The sequence below is a fragment of the Protopterus annectens genome, chromosome 7.part1 (genome assembly GCF_019279795.1).
Source record: "Protopterus annectens isolate FY-2018-M chromosome 7.part1, PAN1.0, whole genome shotgun sequence".
Taxonomy (NCBI): Eukaryota; Metazoa; Chordata; order Ceratodontiformes; family Protopteridae; genus Protopterus; species Protopterus annectens.
Window position 1 is genome coordinate 74,628,969 of NC_056740.1, and position 23,340 is coordinate 74,652,308.

Here is a 23,340-nt window from a genome sequence, read left to right on the forward strand (position 1 = left end):
CACTCCCTGCTTTACCCTAAAATCCATCCGAACCGCCTACATCAAATCACCACTACTTAAACTGAAACCCTGTTCTTCAGGAGATCTCACAGAATACCTCAAGCTGGTTGACAGTTCATACCCTAACCAGTGTCTCTTCTAATTACCAGATCAAGGAATCTTATGTCATTCTCTTATGGAAGGTTCCTTTACGAAGAGGATGATTAATTCCTTATTTGATCAGATAACCAATTTCAGACCTACTGCCATATTATCCCTTTTGTCAAATTCTGGAGAGATGCAGTCAAGCAAATTCAACAAATTCTTCATGCTGTGTTGGGGGGGGGGGGGGGTCAGGAGCTTTTCCTGGTTTTAGTCCTGCCCAAAGCACTACCACTGCCTTAACTTTCACAGATACTATTAAAGCCAAAGACTAAAGCAAACTTGTTTCCTCTGTATTCCTTGATCTCTCTCTAGAGCTTTTAATCTAGTCTTTCAACAAAAACTTCCCTACTGTCTTCCCTTGGGCTATCAGCCCCACACTACTAAGGTTTAGCTACTTAACCAATAGATAAGTCGGTTAAGTGGCTCTCCACTTTTTCTCCTTTCCGGTCCTCCAATATATTCACTGACTTTGTGTCTTTCGGCTTTTCCCGGTTAGGTGTCGCCACAGCGGAACTCCGGTCCGCTAATGATTGGCAGTTAATTTTTACGTACCGGCTTGCCAGGCCTGATGCACAACCTTCAACGAAGGTACGCCCATTCACGCACGTCTCTACGCAGAAGACGCTCTAGCTGAGAATCGAACCGGACAGCGTCTTACTGTGAGGCGACAACGCTACCGCAGCACCACCACCGCGGGTTCCAATATATTCACTGACAATTTACATAAATCCTCTCAGCAAGCTTCCCTCATACAATACAGACAACTGTACTCTAGAGTACATCACCTGCTACTAAAAAAAATGGCATGACGATGGATAACTTTAAATTCAATTTACATACCCACAGCAGCATCAAGACAACCCATCAAAAACTAGGCACCCTACATAAAGAAATTCCAGACTGCCACGGTAACTAGCTTCCTCTTTACCCTTTCTCCTGTACAGAGCCCCTATCGTGACCAACCTACAAGCCTCACTTAGTTGTAAATTTGAACAGTGCTATAAAAGTCACACAATTCACTTGTAACAAACCTTACCCACCACTGCCTAGCACTAAACACTTAACAGGCTCAAGCCTCATCACACACCACCTTGTACTCAAGCTCACCTTAACCTATGAGTTCATCCATATCCCATCCGCCTGCCCAGCAATTACACCCCTACTCCAATACTACCTTCCAAATTGTCTCCTTGGACAAAAACTGCTTATCTACAAACCACAAAGGACTACTGGAGTCAGCCTATTCCAATATTGAAGCTCTGAACTTGGAATAAAATTTGTATCAAATCAAGTCTATTGCACACCATCTTTTCAAACCATTACTAAAAGGCTTCTCTGCCTCCTGGTTTTGTCCCTGCTCATCTGGGCATAGCTCTAACACTCTTCATCACCTTTCTTATGCCTCCCTTTAACAGCATTAAAATCTTTATCTGCACTTTTTTCAAATAAAGCATTTAAATTGATTTATTTGTGTTGCATTGAATACTATCTAGCTGGACGTTGTGGCTCTTTTTTCAGTTAGTTCCCCACCCACCCTGCTTTTGTTTTGGTGTTAATCTTGGTGGCTTTGAAACTGGCCACCCCTCTTGTAAAGTTGCATTGGATACTCCTCCTGGGCCCATCTCATTTGCTCACTCAAAAAAAAAATGTTGCACTTTTTTCCATTTGCTTTTACTGTATTTGTGTTTCTTCCTACTTTATTTTGCTTTTGCATCATCTTAAAAATTACTCAATTGTATTTATTACTGCTTGGTGTAACTATCATTCTAAGCCTTTTGGCTTAAGCACTTGGGCTTCAGACCAGTTTTACATTAAGAAGGTTTGTGGTCTGCACTGTTGTGGCAGGACAGGTAGCTTACATCCTTCTAAGTTGGGAACTGCTGATTGAAGGCTCAGTATCTTATTCTAAAAGTGCATTAGTTCTGGTTTAAGCACTTGGGCTTCAGGCCAGTTATTTTACATTAAGAAGGTTTGTGGTCTGCACTCTTGTGAGACGAGAGGCTGGACTCTGTCCTTCTGAGCTGGGAATTTCTGGTTAAAGGCTTATAGTGCCTGCATATCTGAACCGTTTCTTACTGAAATTGGTGTGCCTTGTTTGCTGTAGCATAGACTAGACCCAGGTCTGCCGAATCTAGCTTTGTTTGTATAACTTGAGCACTAATCCAGGCCTTCTTTTTTGGAGAAGGTTCCCCTGCACCCCAGTGGCAGGAGTGTGCAGTTAGAACTTGTCTGCACCCCAGTAGCAGGAGTGTGCAGTTAGAACTTGTGTGAAGACTACAGGAACAGGGCTCAGTTTTGAGATTTTTTTACTGGTTAATTAGGTAATTTGTTTAAAATCCTTTTCTGATTGCTTGTCATCTAAAGCTGTTTTTTCAGTGTATTTTTTACTGTTTGTAGTCATTTTAAGCTGTTTTAAGTGTATTTTTTTCCTGTTTTTGCCTTCTTTTCAAAAACATTTTTCCTTGTTTCATACCTTTCTAAGCTAGTATAGTCCAGTTTTCAGGCTAGTGCTGAATTCGGGGCTGTGTTACAATTTTCTGAGTTGCCCATAACTTACTTGGATAGAGAGAGGTTTCTCTGTTCACCTGTGAGAGAGGGAGCTTTGAGCATCCATCTGTCCCTGGAGGAGTGGTTCCAGCCCAGAAGTTAGTAGTTTATAGGCCATTTTGGGCTAATTTCTAGCTCTTTCATTTCCCTGCTGTAAAAACCACATTTGCATGGTTTTGCACGTCCGGGCCACGCCAGTTAGCAAGGGCTAAATTTATCCCGGCTCCACCAAGTCTCCTCTTCAGTTTTTCCCTTGAAAGTAGTCTAATTCTCAACCTAAGCACTTAAAAAGCATCCTACAGTCCAGTACTTGCTCAGACCTAATAGCAAGCACTAATATACCCAGACACTTGATTGCCCAGCAGGGCAAGGCTCATTATTCACCCCTCACCAACCAAGCGACTAAGCAGCTCACCCTACTACTCAGGCATTGACCAAAGGGCAATTTCAGGTATACTTTCCAGTCCAACTGATGAACCTGGGTATCCTGAGGCAATGTTACAACTGCCTCATGTACACAGACCCTCTCCTCCTACCACAAAACATTAACATATCCGAAAGATGCAATTATATAGCTAAATTGAAGGCCAAGCTCTCTCCACCCAAGAGTGGAGCAGGCAGTCATGAGGAGAAGGTTAACACTTGCAAAACACCTCCAGCCTCACACAGACATACTAAACCAGCACTGGCAACAAATACACGAAATCATACTCTGAGGCTCTAAATAAAAACCTGCAAAAGCAGAGACCTCCAAATCAGACACCCAAAAAAACTGTACCTCCCGTCACAAACCAGACAACACAACACAAAATCAGTGTGCAACACAATCACAGCCCTTAAGGAGAAATAACATACCTAACACGCTAGTAATAGGCGACTCTATAGTCAGGCACACTGACGTCCCACTCACTAGGCTCGGCAAGGAGAAGGTTACTGTTAGCTGCCTGTCGGGAGCCAGAATCCGCCACATAACACAAGCACTCAGATCACTTCAGAACAAGTACAAATATGACTGTCATTGTTCATGTTGGTGTGAATGACCCGAGATGTACCTCCTTGGACTACATGAAAAGAAACATGGAAGAGTTCTCTGATCATGTAGCCCAGACGGGTATGACCCTGACTAGCATCCTGCCCTCACCAAGAATGATACCGCAGTATAAAGAAAAAATGATCAGTTTCAACAATTGGCTAAGCTTCTGGTGTCATTCAAAGGGAATCCAGCATCTGTCAGCCTGGGACGACATGCTCGATAGGCCTTGTTGCTTCGCAAGAGACTGCTTGCGCCTGTCACCCCTAGGCTTTCGAATACTGGCCAAGGTTCATGCTGCCCCCATAGTGCTTTTTTAGGCAAGGCTCAAAAGTCAAACCTACCTCCGTAAACAACACAAATAAAAAATGAGGATTATGATACTCAACGCCAGGAGTTTAAATCTCAAAATGCATGCACTCGAAGTGCTCCTCAGTATGGAGAATGTCGACATCTGTGCAGTAACAGAAACCTGGGGCTACAGAGCACTCATACCACACATTTCGGCCACAGAACATGAACCGAAACACAAAAGGAGGGGGTGTATCCATATTCATCAAGGATACCTACACCTCCAGGTTAGTGGCGCAGCAGGATAACTCCGAGATCATCCATGTGCAACTATCAGGCAAATCTGCAATGCAAATTGTGGCCGGCTACAGATCACCCTCCATGACCCAGGACCACCACTCCGCCTTTCTGGAGACACTGGAAAACGAAGGCAATATCAAACACCCTGATATTGGGTGATTTCAATTACCCTACTGTTAACTGGGAAAACCACTCAAGTACAAACTCCCAGGTCCAGCGCTTCCTGGAATTTATTAACTCAAATGCCCTGAATCAGCTGGTAAACTCCCTACCGGAGGTGAAAACATATTGGACCTAGTCATCACCAAAATGGGTGATGGGTGTTCCACACAGGTCAGCCAGTCACTGGTTAGATCAAACCATAAACTAATCACTCTGGATGTCCACACCACCATCTCCAACCAAGGAAACCACAGTGAAAAACTTTTCTATAGCAAACTTAACCTTAAGACAGAGGTGGTAAATTCCACAGCCCCCACGCTAAAGTATAACAGTGTCCAAGATGCAGGAACCTTTACAAATGCACTCTATGAGCACCTACAAGGATGCATGGATCATGCCAACCCTAGCAAAACCAAGACTCACTCCCCTAAGAGAAGGAAATCAGCCTGGTGGACCCTTGCCATAAACAGGCTATACAATAGGAGGAAACTAGTTCAGAAAAAAAGCAAATCCCAAGAAGGAAAGACATCCCTGATCAGTATCAGTAAGAAACTAAGGTCCCTCAAAATCCTCCAAGGCTAACTTTGAAAGAAAAATAGCCAAGGATTCGAAAGATAACCACAAAGCCTTCTTTAGCTATGTCAAGAATCTAAGTGGCAACTTGCAGATATGCTCTGAGCAAGTGCAAAATAGCACAAAATATACTGAACCCACTGATATTGCCAACATCCTGGCAGATGCATTCAGTGCATACATCAAACCCCCCCTCTCACCCCCACAAGGGCCCACAACAATACCGGAAAAGTGTAGTGTCCTGGAAATCACAGATGCACAGGTGAAAACAGCCCTTTCAAAAGCCAAAAGCACAGCGTCAATGGGGACAGATGGTGTCCCAGGCTGATTCTTGCACGAACTACAGAACGAACTAACCCCCCACCTAAACACACTGTTCAACCTTAGCCTCTCCACAGGCTATGTGGCCATAGAATGGCACACAGCAATGGTTATTCCGCTCCACAAAGGTGGGGCCACAACTGACCCTGGTAACTATTGCCCCATAAGCCTGACTAGACTGGTCTACAAAGCTGGCTATGGAGTGCATCATCATGGAACTCATTAACAAAGACATTGGGAACCTCCAAACACTTGACCTGACCCAGTTCAGCTTTGTTAAGGGCAGATCATGCCTACTAAACCTAGGCCATAGATGAGGGGAAGGTAGTTCACGCAGCCTACCTTGACCTCACTAAGGCTTTTGACACCATTCCCCACTTAGGAATTATAGAAAAACTCACCAACCTGAACATAAACCCCTACGTCACGAGATGGGTTGCCAACTGGCTTACAGACAGAAGTCACACGGTAAGAATAGCGGGCTCCAGGTCAGACTCTAAACCAGTCACAAGTGGTGTCCCACAAGGCTCGGTCCTGGGACCCCTACTGTTAGACATACTTTTCAGAAGTACAGGCAAACACATGAGGACTATGGATAACCAAGTTCGCCGATGACTGCAAACTGGGAGCCATAACTGACTCTCCGGCTGACATGGACATTCTCCAAAAGGGCCTTAATGAGATGGACACCTGGTGTCAAAGTCATGGTCTCAAGCTAAATGCCAAAAAATGCATAGTTATCCCATTTGGGAAAAACAAAACACCCATGAATTACCACATAGGTGACAGCCCCCTTAATACAGAAGAGGTAATAAGAGATCTGGGGACCCAGGTAGATAGTAATCTCTCCTATGACAATCATATTGCCAAAGCAGTTAGTAAATCCTTCGATGTAGCCCATCTAATTACTAAAGGGTTCACATCTAGAAATAAAGAGGTTATAGTGCCCATCTACTCATCATATAGTACAATGCCCCATTTGGGATGTACCTCAAGACAATTCCAACAGCTGGAAAGATCACAAAAGTACCTCACCAATAGGATTACTGGCCTCAAACATATGTTCTATGCAGCCCGACTGGAAAAACTCCAGCTGTACTCAGTGGCATATCGCTTACTCAGAGGTGATCTCTGCCTGACTTAAAAAGCCATGTCCAACTCAGAATTGATGGACATGCTCCACCTAAAGAAATCCAAGTCACTGAGTCACTCGCTCTAGTGAGCTAAACCTTGCCACAACAATAAATAAAACATGCTGGAGGGACAGATTCCTGTCACAGAGACTCCCCATGCTTTGGAACAAAATTCCTAACTACATTAGGCAGAGCCCCTCACTAACAATCAAGAGAAACCTTGACAAGTGGATGGGTAACAGAAAATACACCCCTGGGATCACTTCATTGGCTCTTCTTGACAGAGGCACAGTTAATCAATGGGGCGGCGAAAGCTGACACACTGGCTAGGCTTATAAATGCCCTCAGGCTTATCCCTTCAAATACCTCACTTTATTGTACTTAAACTACTATACCTACTTCTAATTAGCACAACTAAATTGCTATTCCATCACCACTTTTCTACTAATCAGGATAGAGTTAACACCTCTTAATACCCCACTATTTCTTAAATTACTCCTATCCCATCTTGTACACCACTCAATTTGTAAAGTCTCAATACAACACTTTGAAATTTAATGTGTGTACCAATACAAACTTTATTATACAGACTATTGATATGTAGTCAAACTGCATAAGTGTGTCATCATAAATATTGACTGCATTAAAAATTATACCTTGGAGCTTTTCTCCCCTGATCGCCAATGAAAAATGGCACCTGTGCTCAGTTGACTTTCCCAGTAAACAAATGTCAAACTCAAACAGTAATTTATTGGGCAAGGAAAAGCAAGTCATTCATGTTTTACTCTGTTTTCTATTAACACACACTCCTTTTCTTGATGGGAACCTTCAAATAAAACTGTGCAACAACATGCCAGACGTCAACACAAGAAAGGCAAACAAATTGCCAACTACAAATCCTCCTTGACATACCCATTATAGAGAAACAGTGCTAACAAATATACCCTATGGTAAGCTACTGTATTAAAGTGAACCCAATCCCCCTTTTGAAAAAGCATGAGTTATGGATAGACATCAAATTAAGGCGGGATGGGATCTACTGAGAAGGGGTACCTTACACCCATTTTACTGGTCTGGTGGCTTGCTCCTTGTAGAAGCTTGTTGACCATCTCAAGGAAGGGTTTTCTTGTGCGTGCGTGTGCGTGGGGTGCAGTTTATTTTTCATTTGTTTACTGGGAGTGCCCCACTGAGTCAGAGGCGGGCCAGGGAGAAAGCTCCATAGTATACAAAGAACTGAAAAAGTTGACAAAGTATGAATATAAACAAAAGTTCTAAGATACAAAAAAAACAGTACAATTTATGCAATGATCTCAGATAAGGTAGTTGGTTAAAGCAATATAAAACATGGCAATTTTTTAAAATACAGTTAAACAGGAAATCATGAAACTTCTCTTAGCCAGATGTTAATTCAATATACGTAGGCTGCATGTTTGTTAGGTATAAAACTTATTTTGTGCCTTATGCAAAAGTAGTATAATTCAGTCTTTCAGTAGGATGAGAAGAGATGTTGAGCAAGTACTTGGATATTGGGAACAAGAGTTACTTCAGTGGTTGTCTCAATGCTCCAATATCCACATGTGGGAAACTTGCACGACTAATGAGGCAGTGCATATGTCCAAAGGCACATGCAAACTGACTAATGTTGAAGACTGGGATTGGGGGCGGGCCATCCGCATGGTGCCTTCTGCGGGTAGGTAGGAACATCCTGTTGACTTTACCCCTTGGAAATACGAAAGGCAATAGAGCTCTGACACCAACTGCACTCTCCAAAGGCTGTTGCTCAAGCAGGCATAAGGGGGTAACAAAAAATACCATCACTCCTATCAATTATGGGTGAGAGTTGGCCCCTTGTTAACCTTCTCACCTGATAGGGCAAGAAATGAAGTCAACTTATCAAGAAGGGAGTGATGGGCAGACACAGTAGGGGCAAAGTGGATAAAAAAATATTCTATCATGCCAGCAAATGCTTTTTGATTTTTTAGTTTATTAGAAAATAAAGTCAATAAGGTGGAGGTTATCCCTACTTGCAGGCAAGGGTGTAGCTAGGCATACTCCATGTACTCAAATCAGTACATTTTTTTTCTGAGCATCCATTGGAAATGTCAGACCTCAAAAAGCAAACATTGTTTAGAACTGTATAAATGAATATCTGCAGTATACAGGTATATAAATAAGTCTTGTGCAAAAGGAATACACCTCTAACTAGCTTTTTATGGATATAAATGGTAACAGTTGAAAATAATGTGCCACTTGCTATTAACTGGGGGTAGCATTTTGAAGGCTGAGTACATTTTTAAAAAGTGATAGGTGGGAAATGGGGGCAAAAGTATTAGGTTCGGGTACAAAATGTAAATCTTTGGCTATACCCCTGCCTGCAGGGATATAATAGGTTCTCAAGGTTTAATGCTAGACGTCTTTTCTTACCGATATTGCAAGTCACTGAGTTATCAGTACAACATTCAGATGATGCAATCACTTTATTCTACTTTTTAGGTGAACATTAAGTGGAACAAAATTGCAATGCCTTATAATCATGACTTTTAGCTGTAAGACTGCACCTTAATGTTGGAAAACTTTTTTTCTACCACACAGCATGCTAAGTCACCCATATCCACTTCATCTGGCACCTTTTATTTCTCCTCTTTCAATGACTCAGGATTCACATTGTACACTAAATTACAGGTTTAACTAAGATTTGACCTAAAACACTCTTGTCCAAAACTAAAAACTAGAACATTAAGAAATTAGGCACCCCTCCCCAATGCAAGCCAAACTAGTGCAGTAGTGAAACAAAAGTTCACTCCTTTCATGAAACCCATTCCTTAATCAATACACAGATTCACATTTCTAGACTTGCTGTAGGTCACCTCCTTTAACTACACAACCTAAACTAGCTTGAGCATCATCTAACCTCTCTGTAGCTATCCAACCCAGGACTAATCTACATTCACAAGTGTCCGTCAAAGGCCAGCATAGTAACTTAAAAGTCTTGTGGGATGCTCCAGTCACTTGCTTGTTGTTTCAAACACAATCTGAAACCCACAAATATGCATCTACATGCCCCTGTGTAGATCTTACTCAAAATGATGTAAACACACTAAGAATGATCTTCCCTTTAAATTAAGGCACATCTCAAAGAACCAGAACACATTAAGGCAGCAATTCAAACAGCAGATATGCAGCCATGGTGAAACAAGGCTTATATTTATACAATGTCTTTTCTAAATACATTACCCAATTAGTTTTTCATCTGACTAATTAGTAAATATATAAAACCATACATGGTCAGCTTCAGTTGCATTACATCCTTGTAAGTACTGGCAACTGAACTAGAAAACTGGCATAAATATTAGCTTAGATTTACATTTTCCAGTTTCTATACACAAACAAAATGCACCTCAGTGTTCACATCCAAGTCTATTTGCATTTTTATTCTACATGCGATACCAGTGGGGGGGGGGCAGATTTTTCCAAATTCCTGGTCAGCAAATGTAAGCAGATTACAAAGAGACATGACCACACCACACTATGTAGCAGTGTCAACCGGTAGTACATTTACCTTTAGTGCTGGAAAACCAGAAGACTAGGGTTATATTCCCAGTCTTGGTAACGGGATTAATTTTCAAATTGCTGACACGGCAGTTTATTGGCATTTTGTTTACTGGTATAGTCTGAGCTAAAAATATCCCTTTTCAGTAGAGAGCTGGGGAGAAAAGTTCCAATGTAAATCACATTTAGTGTTGAAAGTCATTATACAAAATACAATTACAGTGTTGAGAGAACATACAACAAAACATGAAGGACAATGGGGGTGGGGGAAGAGTTCCTCAGTGCTCTGTCCACATTTCCCATAAGTATTATAACTTCCACTTTAGGTCTCCTCTAAAGAGGCCACTAGCCTAGTGAGGTTAACTCCATCAGAGGGTAAATAAAATACAAGTGATCATGGAAGTGGAGGTTACTGTAAATTAACTGCAGATACCAATGCTACAATACAAACAGTTTCTTCATACAGTCAGAAAATGTACCCACAAATATCAGAAATGCAAAAAATAACTGGGACAATTTCCCAGAAATGTGAGCTTTGAAGACTTCATCCTTCCATTTTGCAAAACACACCAGCAAATTTAAGGTTAAAAGAGCCCAACACCAGCCCATGCGGTGGGCTCAAGGTAGGAGCAAATTCTACAATGACATCAGGCCATTTTGACATGTACACACTCCTAGGGCAATCTCAACATATTTAATTTTATCCACATCTCTAAGAGGTCTCCTTCAGTGGCATCAACTCTCACTCGCCCACAAACTAGTAAACCATCCACTAAATGTCCCATCCCTCCAGAATCTACTCCAACCACCAGACCCACCAAGATCCAGCAACAAAAATCACTTGCAGATCACTAAAGCCAATAACTCTGCTGGTGAAGCACTATTCTCTTGCGCCACAGCCAAATTATGGAACTCACTCCCACCCACAATTACCTCCGTACCATCACGCACCCACTTCAAAACTTTACTAAAAGCGCACCTAAAAACATGCTGGCTATGCCCTTGCAATTCCCACTCTAATATCATCCACCCCCATCCAACCACTACCTTTCTTTCCACTCCACTAACTACCTTGATTATAGCAAGCTCAGATGCTCATAAGCCTAGTACTTATTATACAGCAGGAACTTCTCATTGTAACATTGTCTGTTATGTACTTCACAGATAAAGATTCTAGTTGTCTACTGATGTACTAAGTTCTTCATCTGTAAATATGTTGTAAGTAATTGCTATGTTAAATTGTTACTTGCTATGTAATCCAATATAACTACTGTCTATTTTACTGTGGAGCTTTTCTCCCCGGGCCTCCGCTGAAAATGGACCTACGTCCAGTCTGACACTCCCGGTCAACAAATTTAAATAAATAAATAAAATAAATTGTCAGAAGTAACATTATCCAAGGAAAAGAGGAAGGGCAAGCAAACTGCATGGAAACAATCCTAGCCTGGAAATAATCTGGGCTCTGAACTCCAGTCCATGTACTGCCAGCAGACTGCAATTATAACTTTATATCACTAATGGCAAGCTTAAGCTTTCCCACTGTAACACTGCACTTCTGGGAGAGGCACATGTGACAAAGGTTCTATCGGAGTAGTAACATAAGCAGCAAGCAAAACTACACACCAAAATAACACATGCTGCAGCCTTCAAAAAGTAACAGCTCCATGGTACCCTGATTAATAAGAGCTATCGTCTTGAAATCTCCTGAACCTGATGAGCTTATAAAATTTCACAGAATGTTACTAGTGGTGTGGTGTGTGTGTGTGGGGGGGGGGCAAAGCCCCCATATACAGAGGATGTCAACCAGAGCATCCAACTTTCTCTCGATTAAAAAAATTTTGAATTACACTACACCCTCCCCCAATACACCACTGCTTTGATGTCTATGCTTCTGTTACTTCTGAATGAGACACTGGGCTATTCAAGAAGTACCACCAATGATGCCCTATTGTACTGCAATACAAGAATTCTGAAAAACAGAATAACTGACAGTGCAAGAGTCTGGAATGTTGGGAAACTAAGGAAATCTGAAGGACCAAGTGACTGACTGCACTTTAGCAATGGGGTAGAGGTACTTAAACTGCATCAGAACAAAAGCATATAGGCAGAAGTTTGGAATGCTAACAGTCAATGAGCAAGGGCAAGAACTGTGGCAGCAAATGAAGGGCACCAACAATAGCAAGAGGTGGACACCTGCAAGGAAAACCGGGACTACAGTCCAGTTTTGAAAAGAATGGAAAAAAAGAGCCAAAAGGGATTAGGATACAATACTACTAGGATATTTTATTTCCCCACAGGGAACCAGGACGATCACTACTGAATAACCCTTAAAGAAACTTTGGGGTAGGCATTAACCATAAAGAACATTAAATATGTATCCTCAATTGGCCAAGTTCAGGAATCAACTGTCACTGCCCCCCCTTCTCATATCTTCATACCTGTAGTAGCTTCTAGCACTACATAGCCCCTAATGGGTCTGTTTCATTTCCCCCAGCTAACTTACAGGGTATCTTCTTAACTCTATATCCATTTGAAAAGTAATACAATTTATTTCATGAACACCTCTACAGGATGTAGTACACAAAAAAATTTTGACATTTACTTGTAGTGCTGAAGTGTTTTCATCAACAGTTATTGAAAAATATGGTTACCCAACTGGACAACTCCAATTAACACAATACTTAAAAAAAAAAAAAAAAAAATGAAAACACTATTTCATGAAATAAACCAGTCATTTACTAAAAGCAAAAAAACCTACAACCATCACCAATGTCACCTTTATCACCATACTAGGGGGTTCCTAATGAAGGGATAAGGCTCTTAATGGAAACACCCATCTGTCCAAAGACTCTTATTGGCCCTGTAGCAGTGACATCAGCATAGTACGGAACACTCTGTCATAAAAAATGCGCAAAACGTGAAATGCTAACAACTTTCACCAGGAAGCTCTGGGGCTAGTTACTTTGTACTTATAAAAAATTAAGTTGATAAATTAATGATAGTCATACTGTTTACCATGGACAACACTTCATTTTTAAACACTCAATGTGTTAATGGACCCTTTCAATGTGAAACTGCAACGAACAAAGAGGTACACGTGAGAGATATATAGTCTCAAATGAGAGCGAATATACTTTGATTATTACAATTCTAACAAGTGTCTAAGCAGAAGACTTTCCCTACATATGTGTGGCTAGTCATTCAGGGTAATCAACTCATTGTAGTGCAAGTTGCCAAACGTCGGTCTTTGGGTTCCCTGACTCAGCCTTGCTGCGATAGTTCAACCACAACGTGTAACCCTGAATATTCATCACTGGACCCTGCCTCCTTTAACGTTACTGCTGAACACCTGATGCCAGTTAACTCTGCTGCCTCAACTACTCAACCCTAATACCGCCTACTTGTTTCATTTACTAGTAGTACTCACATACATGCTAGGCTGATTTGTTAGACTAGCCTTATTATGATCAGTAAGGCAACTATAGTGGGGAAGTCAGTGAACCCATTTCCGTTTGGGACCCCCCTCCCCAATAACAACACCTAACTAAGATCTGTAAATCATTAGACCTGCTGCTGGCGGTTTTAGTGTAGCAACCGGAACGGAGTAAAAACTGAACACAGCTAGAGAGTCGCACAGCCACACACAGATGTAGTACAAAACATAACCCTGCCCCCCCACAACACATACCTCCCACCAAATCGTACACAAAGTGTGAAAAAAGCCGTAAGCTACTTACAATATCACCTCCCAGAAGCTGTTACAGTTGAACTTTAATGTATCCAGATCGGATATTGATATAAGCACCCAAAAAAACACAACGTGTTTACATATACATATTCTAATAGCAACTTAGTAACCATTCTTAATTTATAACCCTTCTTATAGTGGTAGGGAGTATGTTTCCTTCTTGAAAAACCTAAATTTAAACATTCAAAAGTCACAACCCTACAGCCCAGCGTCAAACTAAAGATAGTCAGAGACGAGTATGCAAAATCAATTTCAATTTTGTAAAATCATACTTAAGCACCCAATTTCATGTAGATAACCAAAATGTAACTATCTCTTTAAAAGGCGATAATTTAATTATCCCCTTCAACATATCACCAACCACAACACTAGCAAGCCTTACCTACCATATCAGGCAGTTTAAGTGGGGATACAAGCAGGCCTATCAACACAAATTAGGAATCTTGTCACAACACTCAGCTGCTGCCTTCAAGATGGGCAGCTCTTATCTGTTAATCAGCGTAAGCACACGTAACACACCTTACCTGTGTCTGTCATGCCTGCTGCCATCATCTTCACTACAGCTTCCTCCTTTCTCCAGCATCAGATTATCGCTACTCGGTGCAGTCTCTTCGTCCTCGGCTGCCTGAATATCCACTCTAATCTGCACCTGTGTGCCCCTTCCCAATGAACCTCCAGTCTCTTCTTGATCACCATTCACGTCCGCCCCCGATCCAGCGAGAACAACCGACACACTAACCGGCTGGTCCCCTAAATCCACCCAATCTCCACAACTGGCAGCGGCTGGCAAAGCCGGGCTTCCTTCTAACGCTGCCATATGGGTTAGAGGACAAGGACCGAGCAAAGCCAGGCTCTTCTGCAAGGTCTGGAGCAAATAAGGTGCCCCGAAGTGGCAATCGAACGCCTGCCAGACCTTCCAGAGCCTCGCGAATGCGGATCCCGGGGTGGCCGGGGGCGGTGTCGCTTCTGCACGCAAACAGGGTGCTGCTGCTGAATGACAGCTGGAGGAGGAGCTGCTCACTACGCAAATGTCCTCAGCAGGGCTATTTACTTCCTGATCATGTCGGCACACTGCGTTTTTGTAACGGGAACTGACACTGGAGCGGGGTCTCCCACCCAGCCCACCAACCCACAATCGATCCTGGAGACAAAGAGGCAGCAGGAAGGCAAGCCAGCGGCTAAAAGCACTGCCCAGCACAGCCATAGTAACTGGAAAGCACCGTGCTTACAGGAACGTACCCATTTTCCAAAAGGGGCGCCTGCCCTCATCGGGCAATTTATGAGTTCTGCCGGGAAAGCGCCACGCTGGAATTTGCCAATCAACGCCGGGGATACATGTATGGTGCAAATTAGATAATAGGACAACCAGAATTATTAAGATTTAATGTTTCTCACATGTAGGTGCTTAAACGCAGATCCATTATAACTTATACCTAGGTTGCAGATGTGTTCAGTTTATTAGCCGTATACCCCAAAAGCTAAATTTTTTAACTGAGACGTTTTGCTCATATTGTTTAGCAAATTATAGAGTCAAATTCTAGAAATCCGTTGATAAGTTAGTATATGGTTGCTGCAGTTCTGGTTCCTTTGTTATTCAAGATGTTTCTGAAAATAAGCTAATTTGCCTAACAACATATAAGGTGCCAAGGACGTGACACAGTGTGATTTCGGGTCAGAAATGTTAATCCCCATCTGTTCACATAAATCGTTGCGCTGTGGTTTTAGTGTGTATCTCATACCTCTCAGTGCAAGAAATCTGGACAAAGACTGACAGAATGGGGGGGGGGGGGTCAAAGGCCCAAAATAGGGACATATTTTAAATAGTACTCTTATAAGCGTAGAAAGTTGTTAGAGTAACAGAATTTGTTTAACATACATTTTCTGAAGGATGTGAAGTCTGAAACTCAAATGTATGTCGTTATTTAGTGACTTCAGTCCTCAGATCATCCCAGTAATTTGACAGAAAAACAGATTTTATGAGGAACAGACTGAAATATGAGCCAAAAATCTGGACATTCTCCGAAAATCTGTACAGTTGAGAGGTGTAAAGGGCCCATAGGAATGAGAAATGCTAACCCATATATATATATATATATATATATATACGCGCTCATTTCAGGCTAAGTCTTTCAAGGACCCCCAACGAATGTTACAGCCGATGAACATGTGTATAGTGCGCAGTGTACACGGTTTGTGTAATGTACAGAGTTAATAATATATCGTGATGCTACCATACTGCTCTTGCTAGGCTAGAACCCACAAATAGAGTAATGCATTTTGTAAGGGAAAGGGGACTGATAGCCCCCTTTCACATTCGATTAGTTCTTAAAAGGCTGGGCTGGTCATACTACCTTAAAAACGGAATTAGTAGTCTGTAATTATATTTTGCAGAAAATGTTAACTTACCGGTAAATTCTTAATAGCCAACACAATAATTCTAAGTCTTAATGAAATGACTTCAGGAGTTTATAAAATAACGTGCTAATTAAATAATGGGTGAGCTAAACACCGAACAGGAATTTTGATGCCACTGTAAAAATACGTTGTGGTGGTAAGAAATTATTATTTTAATGCAGTTTAAAACAACAATACACATCTAGGTTATACATCTTCCAGTGTGATAAGGTGACACACAAAAACCTACATATACAGTTATTTACAACGTGATACAGGTTAGATACATGATCAGACAAAGCCATCCGTACATAAACAGCGCCATTGGCCCCTTTCTTTGGGAAACTGATTACGTGTATATATAATCAAGAAAATGAGAAAATATGCAGTAAGGTCATTAGTAATTATGGTATCCGTCACTATTTTTGTAAATTTAACACATAAGCGTAATGAGCCGCCTCACAGCAAGAGGTTCTGCGGTTCGATTCTCGGCTGGGGTGCCTTCTGTGCGGAGTGTGCATGTCCTCCCTGTGGTCGCGTGGGTTTCCTCCCACATCCCAAAGACATGCAGTAGGTGGATTGGACACTCTAAACTGGCCCTAGGTGTGAGTGTGTGCATGTGTGTGCCTTCTGTGGAAGGTTGGGCGCTGGGCTGGCAACTCAACACCGCAAAACTCCACTGCCAATCGTGAGCGGACAGGTGATCCGCTCTGGCGACCCCTAACCGGGAAAAAGCCGAAAGAAGAAGCGTAATGAGCCAGCAGGTTGTTTACGCACTTCTTTTGTGTTTAGAATCTTAATGAAAAAGGCAGGGCTGTTATCAGATACCGATATTAGGACATTTTTTAACAAAATATTTTCCAGCTTTATTACTGATTGATCGGAACTAACTTGTAGGCTAACACAGGTTTTGTAAATCTACCTGATGCCAAGCTATTAATGTTTATTCATTTGGATGTAATCTTACTAATCTGCCCCATTCCCTTGTGCTTAATAGCTGTGCACGTGATGTCAGGCTTCTCAGGTGTACCTAATATGACCAACGTTCATGACTTTGAGTCTTAGTAAAGATTATATTCATCATAGTTCCTCCACATGGAGAGGGCCTATCACACATTAATGACAGCATTCCTTTTTGCACAGATAACCGTATTAGATAATATTAAATCACATTAGCTCATTAAAGTAACTTTGTATAAAGTTAACCATTTTAACCATTTTGCTTATTTGCCTCATTTTAAGTGAGATAGTGTTCCTCATTCTGGAGATGGAAAGTTGAGAGCTATCAGTGGTGTTAGTAAAAATCTGCAGTTTTGTCATGTAGCCTGTTGGAGGCTAGCTGAACTTTTTCTAAACTCAACAAGTGAGAAGTGAATCGGCATTAGTTTCCAAAGAAACCATGTGTTTGTGTGTGTGTGTGTGTGTGTGTGTGTGTGTGTGTGTGTGTGTGTGTGTGTGCGAAAGAGAGAGAAAAAGAAAGAGAGAGGAAGTGTAATGCAGTAGAGCTGATAATCTGCTGATGTTCATCGTGGTTCACTGTTGCAGTCATCACTGTAGGGTTCTTCCTGCTGGCAGCAGCCCTCGATCGTCCAGAATCCCAAAGTCTGGGTCAGACGTCGGCTGAAGTTGCTCCTTCCCTGACGTCAGTGCGCCAGGGGTATAAAGGCCTCAGCCGATGCCATTTTCCCCAGTCTTTCTTGCCGTGCGGTGCCCGTAGCAAAGCAGTTCGCAAGTGCCGGTCGACCAACTCCTGTTTACTTTTGGTGACTTTTGTACTGAAGACTTTTAAGCTAAGTACCCCGTTGGGGAAACCTTTTTCTTGCTCCAGTCTGATGTCAGAAAAAGTTAATTACTGTATTTCTTGTGGGAAGCAAATACCTCATAAGGATTTTCAATCTTACTGTATAGCTTGCCTAGGCCCTGACCACGACGTAGCTAATTGTAGGTTTTGTGCTAGATTTAACCAACACACTATTAGACATAGGTACGATTTTGCCTTCCATTATTTTGGAAAAAGATTTAATTACAATATGTCGTTATATTCTTATCCGGCTACCGGAGTGTATAAGAGGCGCAAGGATAAAGACAGGCCTCCGAGGTCCAAAGCGGACGACATTATTCAACCACAGCCAGTTGCCGGTTCGTCGGTCGTCAGTGAGGCGCTTTCGCAGCCCCTGTCGTCCGCCACTTTTGAACCGGTTGCCTGTACCGACTCCCACGAGGAGCCAGTGGGGCCTTCAGAATTTCCAGGGAATGGACCTTCAGATAATGCTCCCTCAGATGGGTCCGGAGCCGCTGTGCAGGCACCGGCTTCTGAGAGAGTTTTCAGGCCTACACAGCTTCATGTAAAGATGGCTTCAGTTTTGCAGTCAAATCCGGCAAAGACAAAGAAGCAAGCACAGGCCCCTTCTGATCAGGGCCCTAGACCTCAAAGACAGATGCTTAAAATGGCTGAAGACCTGTTAACTATGATCAGGGGTTCCCATCCCCCTCCTGACAAGATACCTAGACTAGAGCCAGATTATGATTCCTCAGATCAAGTTTCAATTTCTTCTGCTTCTTCCTCTGAGCAGGATTATTCCTTCCCTCCTTATGAGGATTCTGATGCTGAAGAATCCCTTCCTTCAGCCTCTCCTCCTGAGGATTATTCATTTGGGGAAACTTTGCATGACATGAGAGAGCATTTTCACTGGGAAGGACATGAATACTCTGAATCCAAGAAAAGGCTTAGGGATTTTCTTCTGCTCCCACAGCATAGGCCCCTGGCTATTCCCCATGTATTGGACATTGTGGATGATGTTTTTACAGAGGCGTCCCTCTCTCCTGATTCTTTTCCTCCTGCTCCTGTCAAACCGGATAGGTATTATAGGATTCTAGATTCTCACAAATTTCTTTTTAAGAACCCTTCAGCTGATCCAGAAACTATCTCTCAGGGCCCTAAGGGTGTTAAAGCGGCCTCTGCTAAGAATCCTATTCCCTCTGACCAAGAGTCCAGAGCCTTGGAAAGATGGGGCAAAAAAGTTTATACTTCTGCTGCATTGTCTATTAGAGCTTTGAATTGTCAATTTCATATGTTGAAATATCAGCAATACCTTTTGTCTGTGTTAAAACAAAAGATGTCTGCTGTTTCTGGTGGTGCAGAAAATAAGGAGTTATAGGATTTATTGCATGCTACTGAGCAGGTGGGTAAACATACCCTGCACTGTGGTTTTGATTCTTTGGAGGCTTCTTGCAGGGCTGCAGCAACTGGTGCAGTTATTAGAAGGGATGCTTGGTTAAAGGAGCAAAGTTTGCCGGATCATGTTAAGGCAAAACTTTTAGACGCCCCTTTGCAGCACAATGTTTTGTTTGGGGCCAAAGCTGAGGAGGTATTAAAGAAAATGGAAGACAAAGCCAAATCTATGCAGATGGTTAAAGATTTTCTACAGGTACAACCCCCTAGATTTAGCAGGAACTGGCCAGCTAAACCTTGGTCCTTTCCAAGCTCGGACAGACCTCAGAGAGGCAGATACAGGCATTCCAGAGGTAGAGGACAGGCACAGTCCCCTTTCAGAAATAAGCAGTGGAGTGCCCCCTCTCCCAAGGGAGGAGAAGATAGGTCACAACCTTACAGCAAACAGTCATTATGACTCTCCCTTACTAGCTCCAGGGGCTCCCCTCCTGGATGCGCCTCTGGGAGGAAAAATCTCTCTTTTTTTTTATCACAATTGGAGCCGCATAACCCAAGACAAATGGGTTCTGGACATAGTTTCAAGGGGTTACAAGTTTCATTTCCATACCTTGCCAAAACCAAACGGATGGCCAGATCTGCCAAAGTATCAGTGGGCAGAGGCACTACAGCAGGTTCAGTCCCTCATGGCTATGGGGACCATAGGATTGGTACCAAATTCAGAAATGGGGCAAGGGTTTTATTCAAGACTTTTCCTGGTTCCCAGGAAGGAAAACACATGGAGACCAATCCTGGACCTTTCCATATTAAACACCTTCCTAGATATACCAAAATTCAAGATGCTCACTCTGCAGCAGCTGCTGCCTATGCTGAGCAAGAACGCTTGGATGGTGACTTTGGACTTGAAAGAAGCTTACCTGCATATTCCCATAAGGCAAGAGTACAGAAGGTACCTGAGATTCAAAGCGGGCTCGAAGCATTACCAGTTCTCTGTGCTGCCCTTTGGCTTATCTACTGCGCCCAGGGTCTTTACAAAGTGCCTGGCACCAGTAATGGCATTTTGCAGACAGAAGGAAATTCAAATATACCCTTATCTGGGTGACTGTCTCATTCAAGCGGACAACAAGGAGACTTTACTTCAGCATCTGGCTTTTGTGCAGCATCTTCTCCGGTGCCTAGGGTTCACAGTGAACCTAAAGAAATCAAACCTGGTGCCCACACAACAGATTACTTTCCTGGGTGCTCTTCTGAGCACTACAACCCAGATGATTTACTTGACACCAGACAAAAAAGTGCAACCGGTTTCTTCTTTCAAAAACCTAGCTTCAATGCAAGACTGCATATGAGGAAGATACAGTGGTACCTCAAGAGTAAGACTGCATATGACAGTGGTACCTCAAGAGTGTATGGTCTCAGCATTGCCATAGTTTGAAAACAGTGATCACAATTTTGCCTTGTCTCCAGCAGGAGTTTCTTTGGTGGGCCGAGGCCTGTCTACAGAACAAGGGGAAGCCTTTCTGTCCCACTCCAGCCAATCAAGTCATACTGACGGATGCTTCGGACTATGCATGGGGAGCCCACATGCAAGGGAGATGTCTTCATGGTGCCTGGCCAGAGGACCAAATGCACCTGCACATAAATTTGAAGGAGATACTAGCTGTACAGAATGCCCTAACAGCCTTCAAGGATCTTATTCTACCGGGGCAATTACTGATAAAAACGGACAACACTACAGTGATGTGGTACATAAACAGGCAGGGAGGCTCTCACTCTTACCTCCTGTGCAGATTGGCCATGACTCTGTGGAACACAGCACTGGCCAGCAAGGTAGACTTACAAGCTCAATTCCTGCCAGGAAAGGACAACACTCTGGCAGACAGTCTAAGCAGAAACCTTTCAGATCCACATGAATGGATGTTGGATGTTCGGATATTCAGGATGATAACAGAGGCATGGGGGTGCCTGGACATAGATCTTTTTGCATCCCCCCAAAATCATCAACTTCAAACATTCTGCATGAGGACCTACCACAAACAAACATGGAAAGTGGATGCCCTTTCATTCAGTTGGAAACGCCTCTCAGTATATGCTTTTCCTCCTTTGCCTCTTCTACCACGGGTACTTCTGAAGATCAAACAGGACAGACCGCAAATGATTTTACTGGCTCCCAACTGGCCTCAGCAATTCTGGTATTCCACCCTGCTGAACCTGGCTCAGGGTCCACCCTGGATTCTGCCACAAATTCCACATCTACTGTCTCAACAAGACAGCCGGATCCTGCATAGCCATGTCAAAACTCTGAATCTAGCAGCCTGGCGGATCCAGGGTCTTTATACAGCTCTACCCTTACCAAACAGGTAATGGACGTAATCCTTGAAGCTAGAAGGCCCAGCACCAGGAAATCTTATGCAGGTAAATGGAAAAGATTTTGCCCCTGGAATCAGGCCCAGGGTTTTGATTCTGCAGTTCCAAACATTCCTCTGATTTTACAATACCTAACAAAGATGTTACATAAGGGCCTATCTTTTTCATCTATCAAAATTCATGCCTCTGCTATTTCTGCACACTACAATACAGATCCCCCATTTTTTTCTCACCCGTTACTTAATATCTCAGAGGGGCAAAGAATATAAGGCCCCCTATAAGAGCACCAGTTCCCACTTGGGATCTCAACTTTGTTTTGGAAAAGTTAACTTTGTCTCCTTTTGAACCTGCAGCTTCCACAGATTTAAAGTTTTTATCATGGAAAACTGCTTTTCTTTTAGCTATAACCTCTGCCAGAAGAGTTTCGGAATTACAAGCACTCATGACTGTGGAACCCTTCATTATTTTTCATCAGGACAGGGTGTCCCTGAGGACTAATCCCACCTTTATGCCTAAGGTGGTTTCAAAAGTAGCCTTGAATCAGACTATTCATTTACCTACCTTTTATCCTAATCCTCAAAGTGAAGAGGAGAGAATTTTGCATTCTTTAGATATACACAGGCAGCTTCATTTTTACCTGGACAGGACCAAGATTTTCAGGAAATCTGACCAATTGTTTGTAGCTTATGCTTCTACTTCACAGGGGAGAGCAATCACTAAACAAACTATTTCTAAGTGGATTGCCCACTGCATCAAGTTCTGTTACTCTCATCATGGCAAACCAGTTCCTGTTAATGTTAGAACACATTCTACCAGAGCTACTGCTACTTCAGCAGCTTTTCTCAGTGGAGTTCCTACCAAGGAAATCTTAGAAGCTGCAACTTGGAGTTCTGTGCATACTTTTTCTAAGCACTACAACCTCCCTCTCTATTCTAAATCTAGGGCAGGCTTTGCCTCTGCAGTCCTGCAGGGTTTTGTAGCTGCCCCTTCTGTTCCTTCTCCAGCCACCCTTTCTTAGCTTTGGGATTCAACTCTACAGTAATGACTGCAATAGTGAACCACGATGAACATAGTACAGTTGTGTACTCTTAACATAAATGTATATGTTCGAGTGTGTTCACTGTTGCAGTCTGGGTTACCCTCCCTCCTATCCCCTCTTTTGTTGTTCTTTGAGTACTGTCTGTGTCTCCTTGGCACTACTTTCTCTGAGGTATTTTTGCTGGCAAAATTTGGGAATGTTCTAGTTTGATGTTTGCTTATTCTTCTGACTAAGTTTTTGGCCTTTATTTTTGGTCACCTGACATCTGGGGCAAGAAAAACTGGGGAAAATGGCGTCGGCTGAGGCCTTTATACCCCTGGCGCACTGACGTCAGGGAAGGAGCGACTTCAGCCGACGTCGGACCCAGACTTTGGGACTCTGGCCAATTGAGGGCTGCTGCCAGCAGGAAGAACCCTACAGTAATGACTGCAACAGTGAACACACTCGAACATCTACATTTATGGTAAGAGTACACAACTGTACTTTTACAACAATCACAAGGATACAATGAATTTTGAATCACAAGCCCAACCATTAGAGTACACAATTTTATAATGCATAGCAAAGCATTAGCAA

General features: G+C 42.7%; 1 protein-coding gene across 1 annotated transcript in view; it reads right to left on the bottom strand.

Annotated features, from left to right (window-relative positions):
* The window catches only part of LARP6 (La ribonucleoprotein 6, translational regulator), a 289,220-nt gene extending 274,174 nt beyond the window's left edge, over positions 1-15,046 (bottom strand). Inside the window, exon 1 of the mRNA XM_044078566.1 lies at positions 14,323-15,046. Coding sequence (XP_043934501.1) covers positions 14,323-15,002 — 680 coding nt within the window. The 5' untranslated portion in view covers positions 15,003-15,046. The remainder of the gene's footprint in view (positions 1-14,322) is intronic.
* Positions 15,047-23,340: the final 8,294 nt, after the last annotated feature.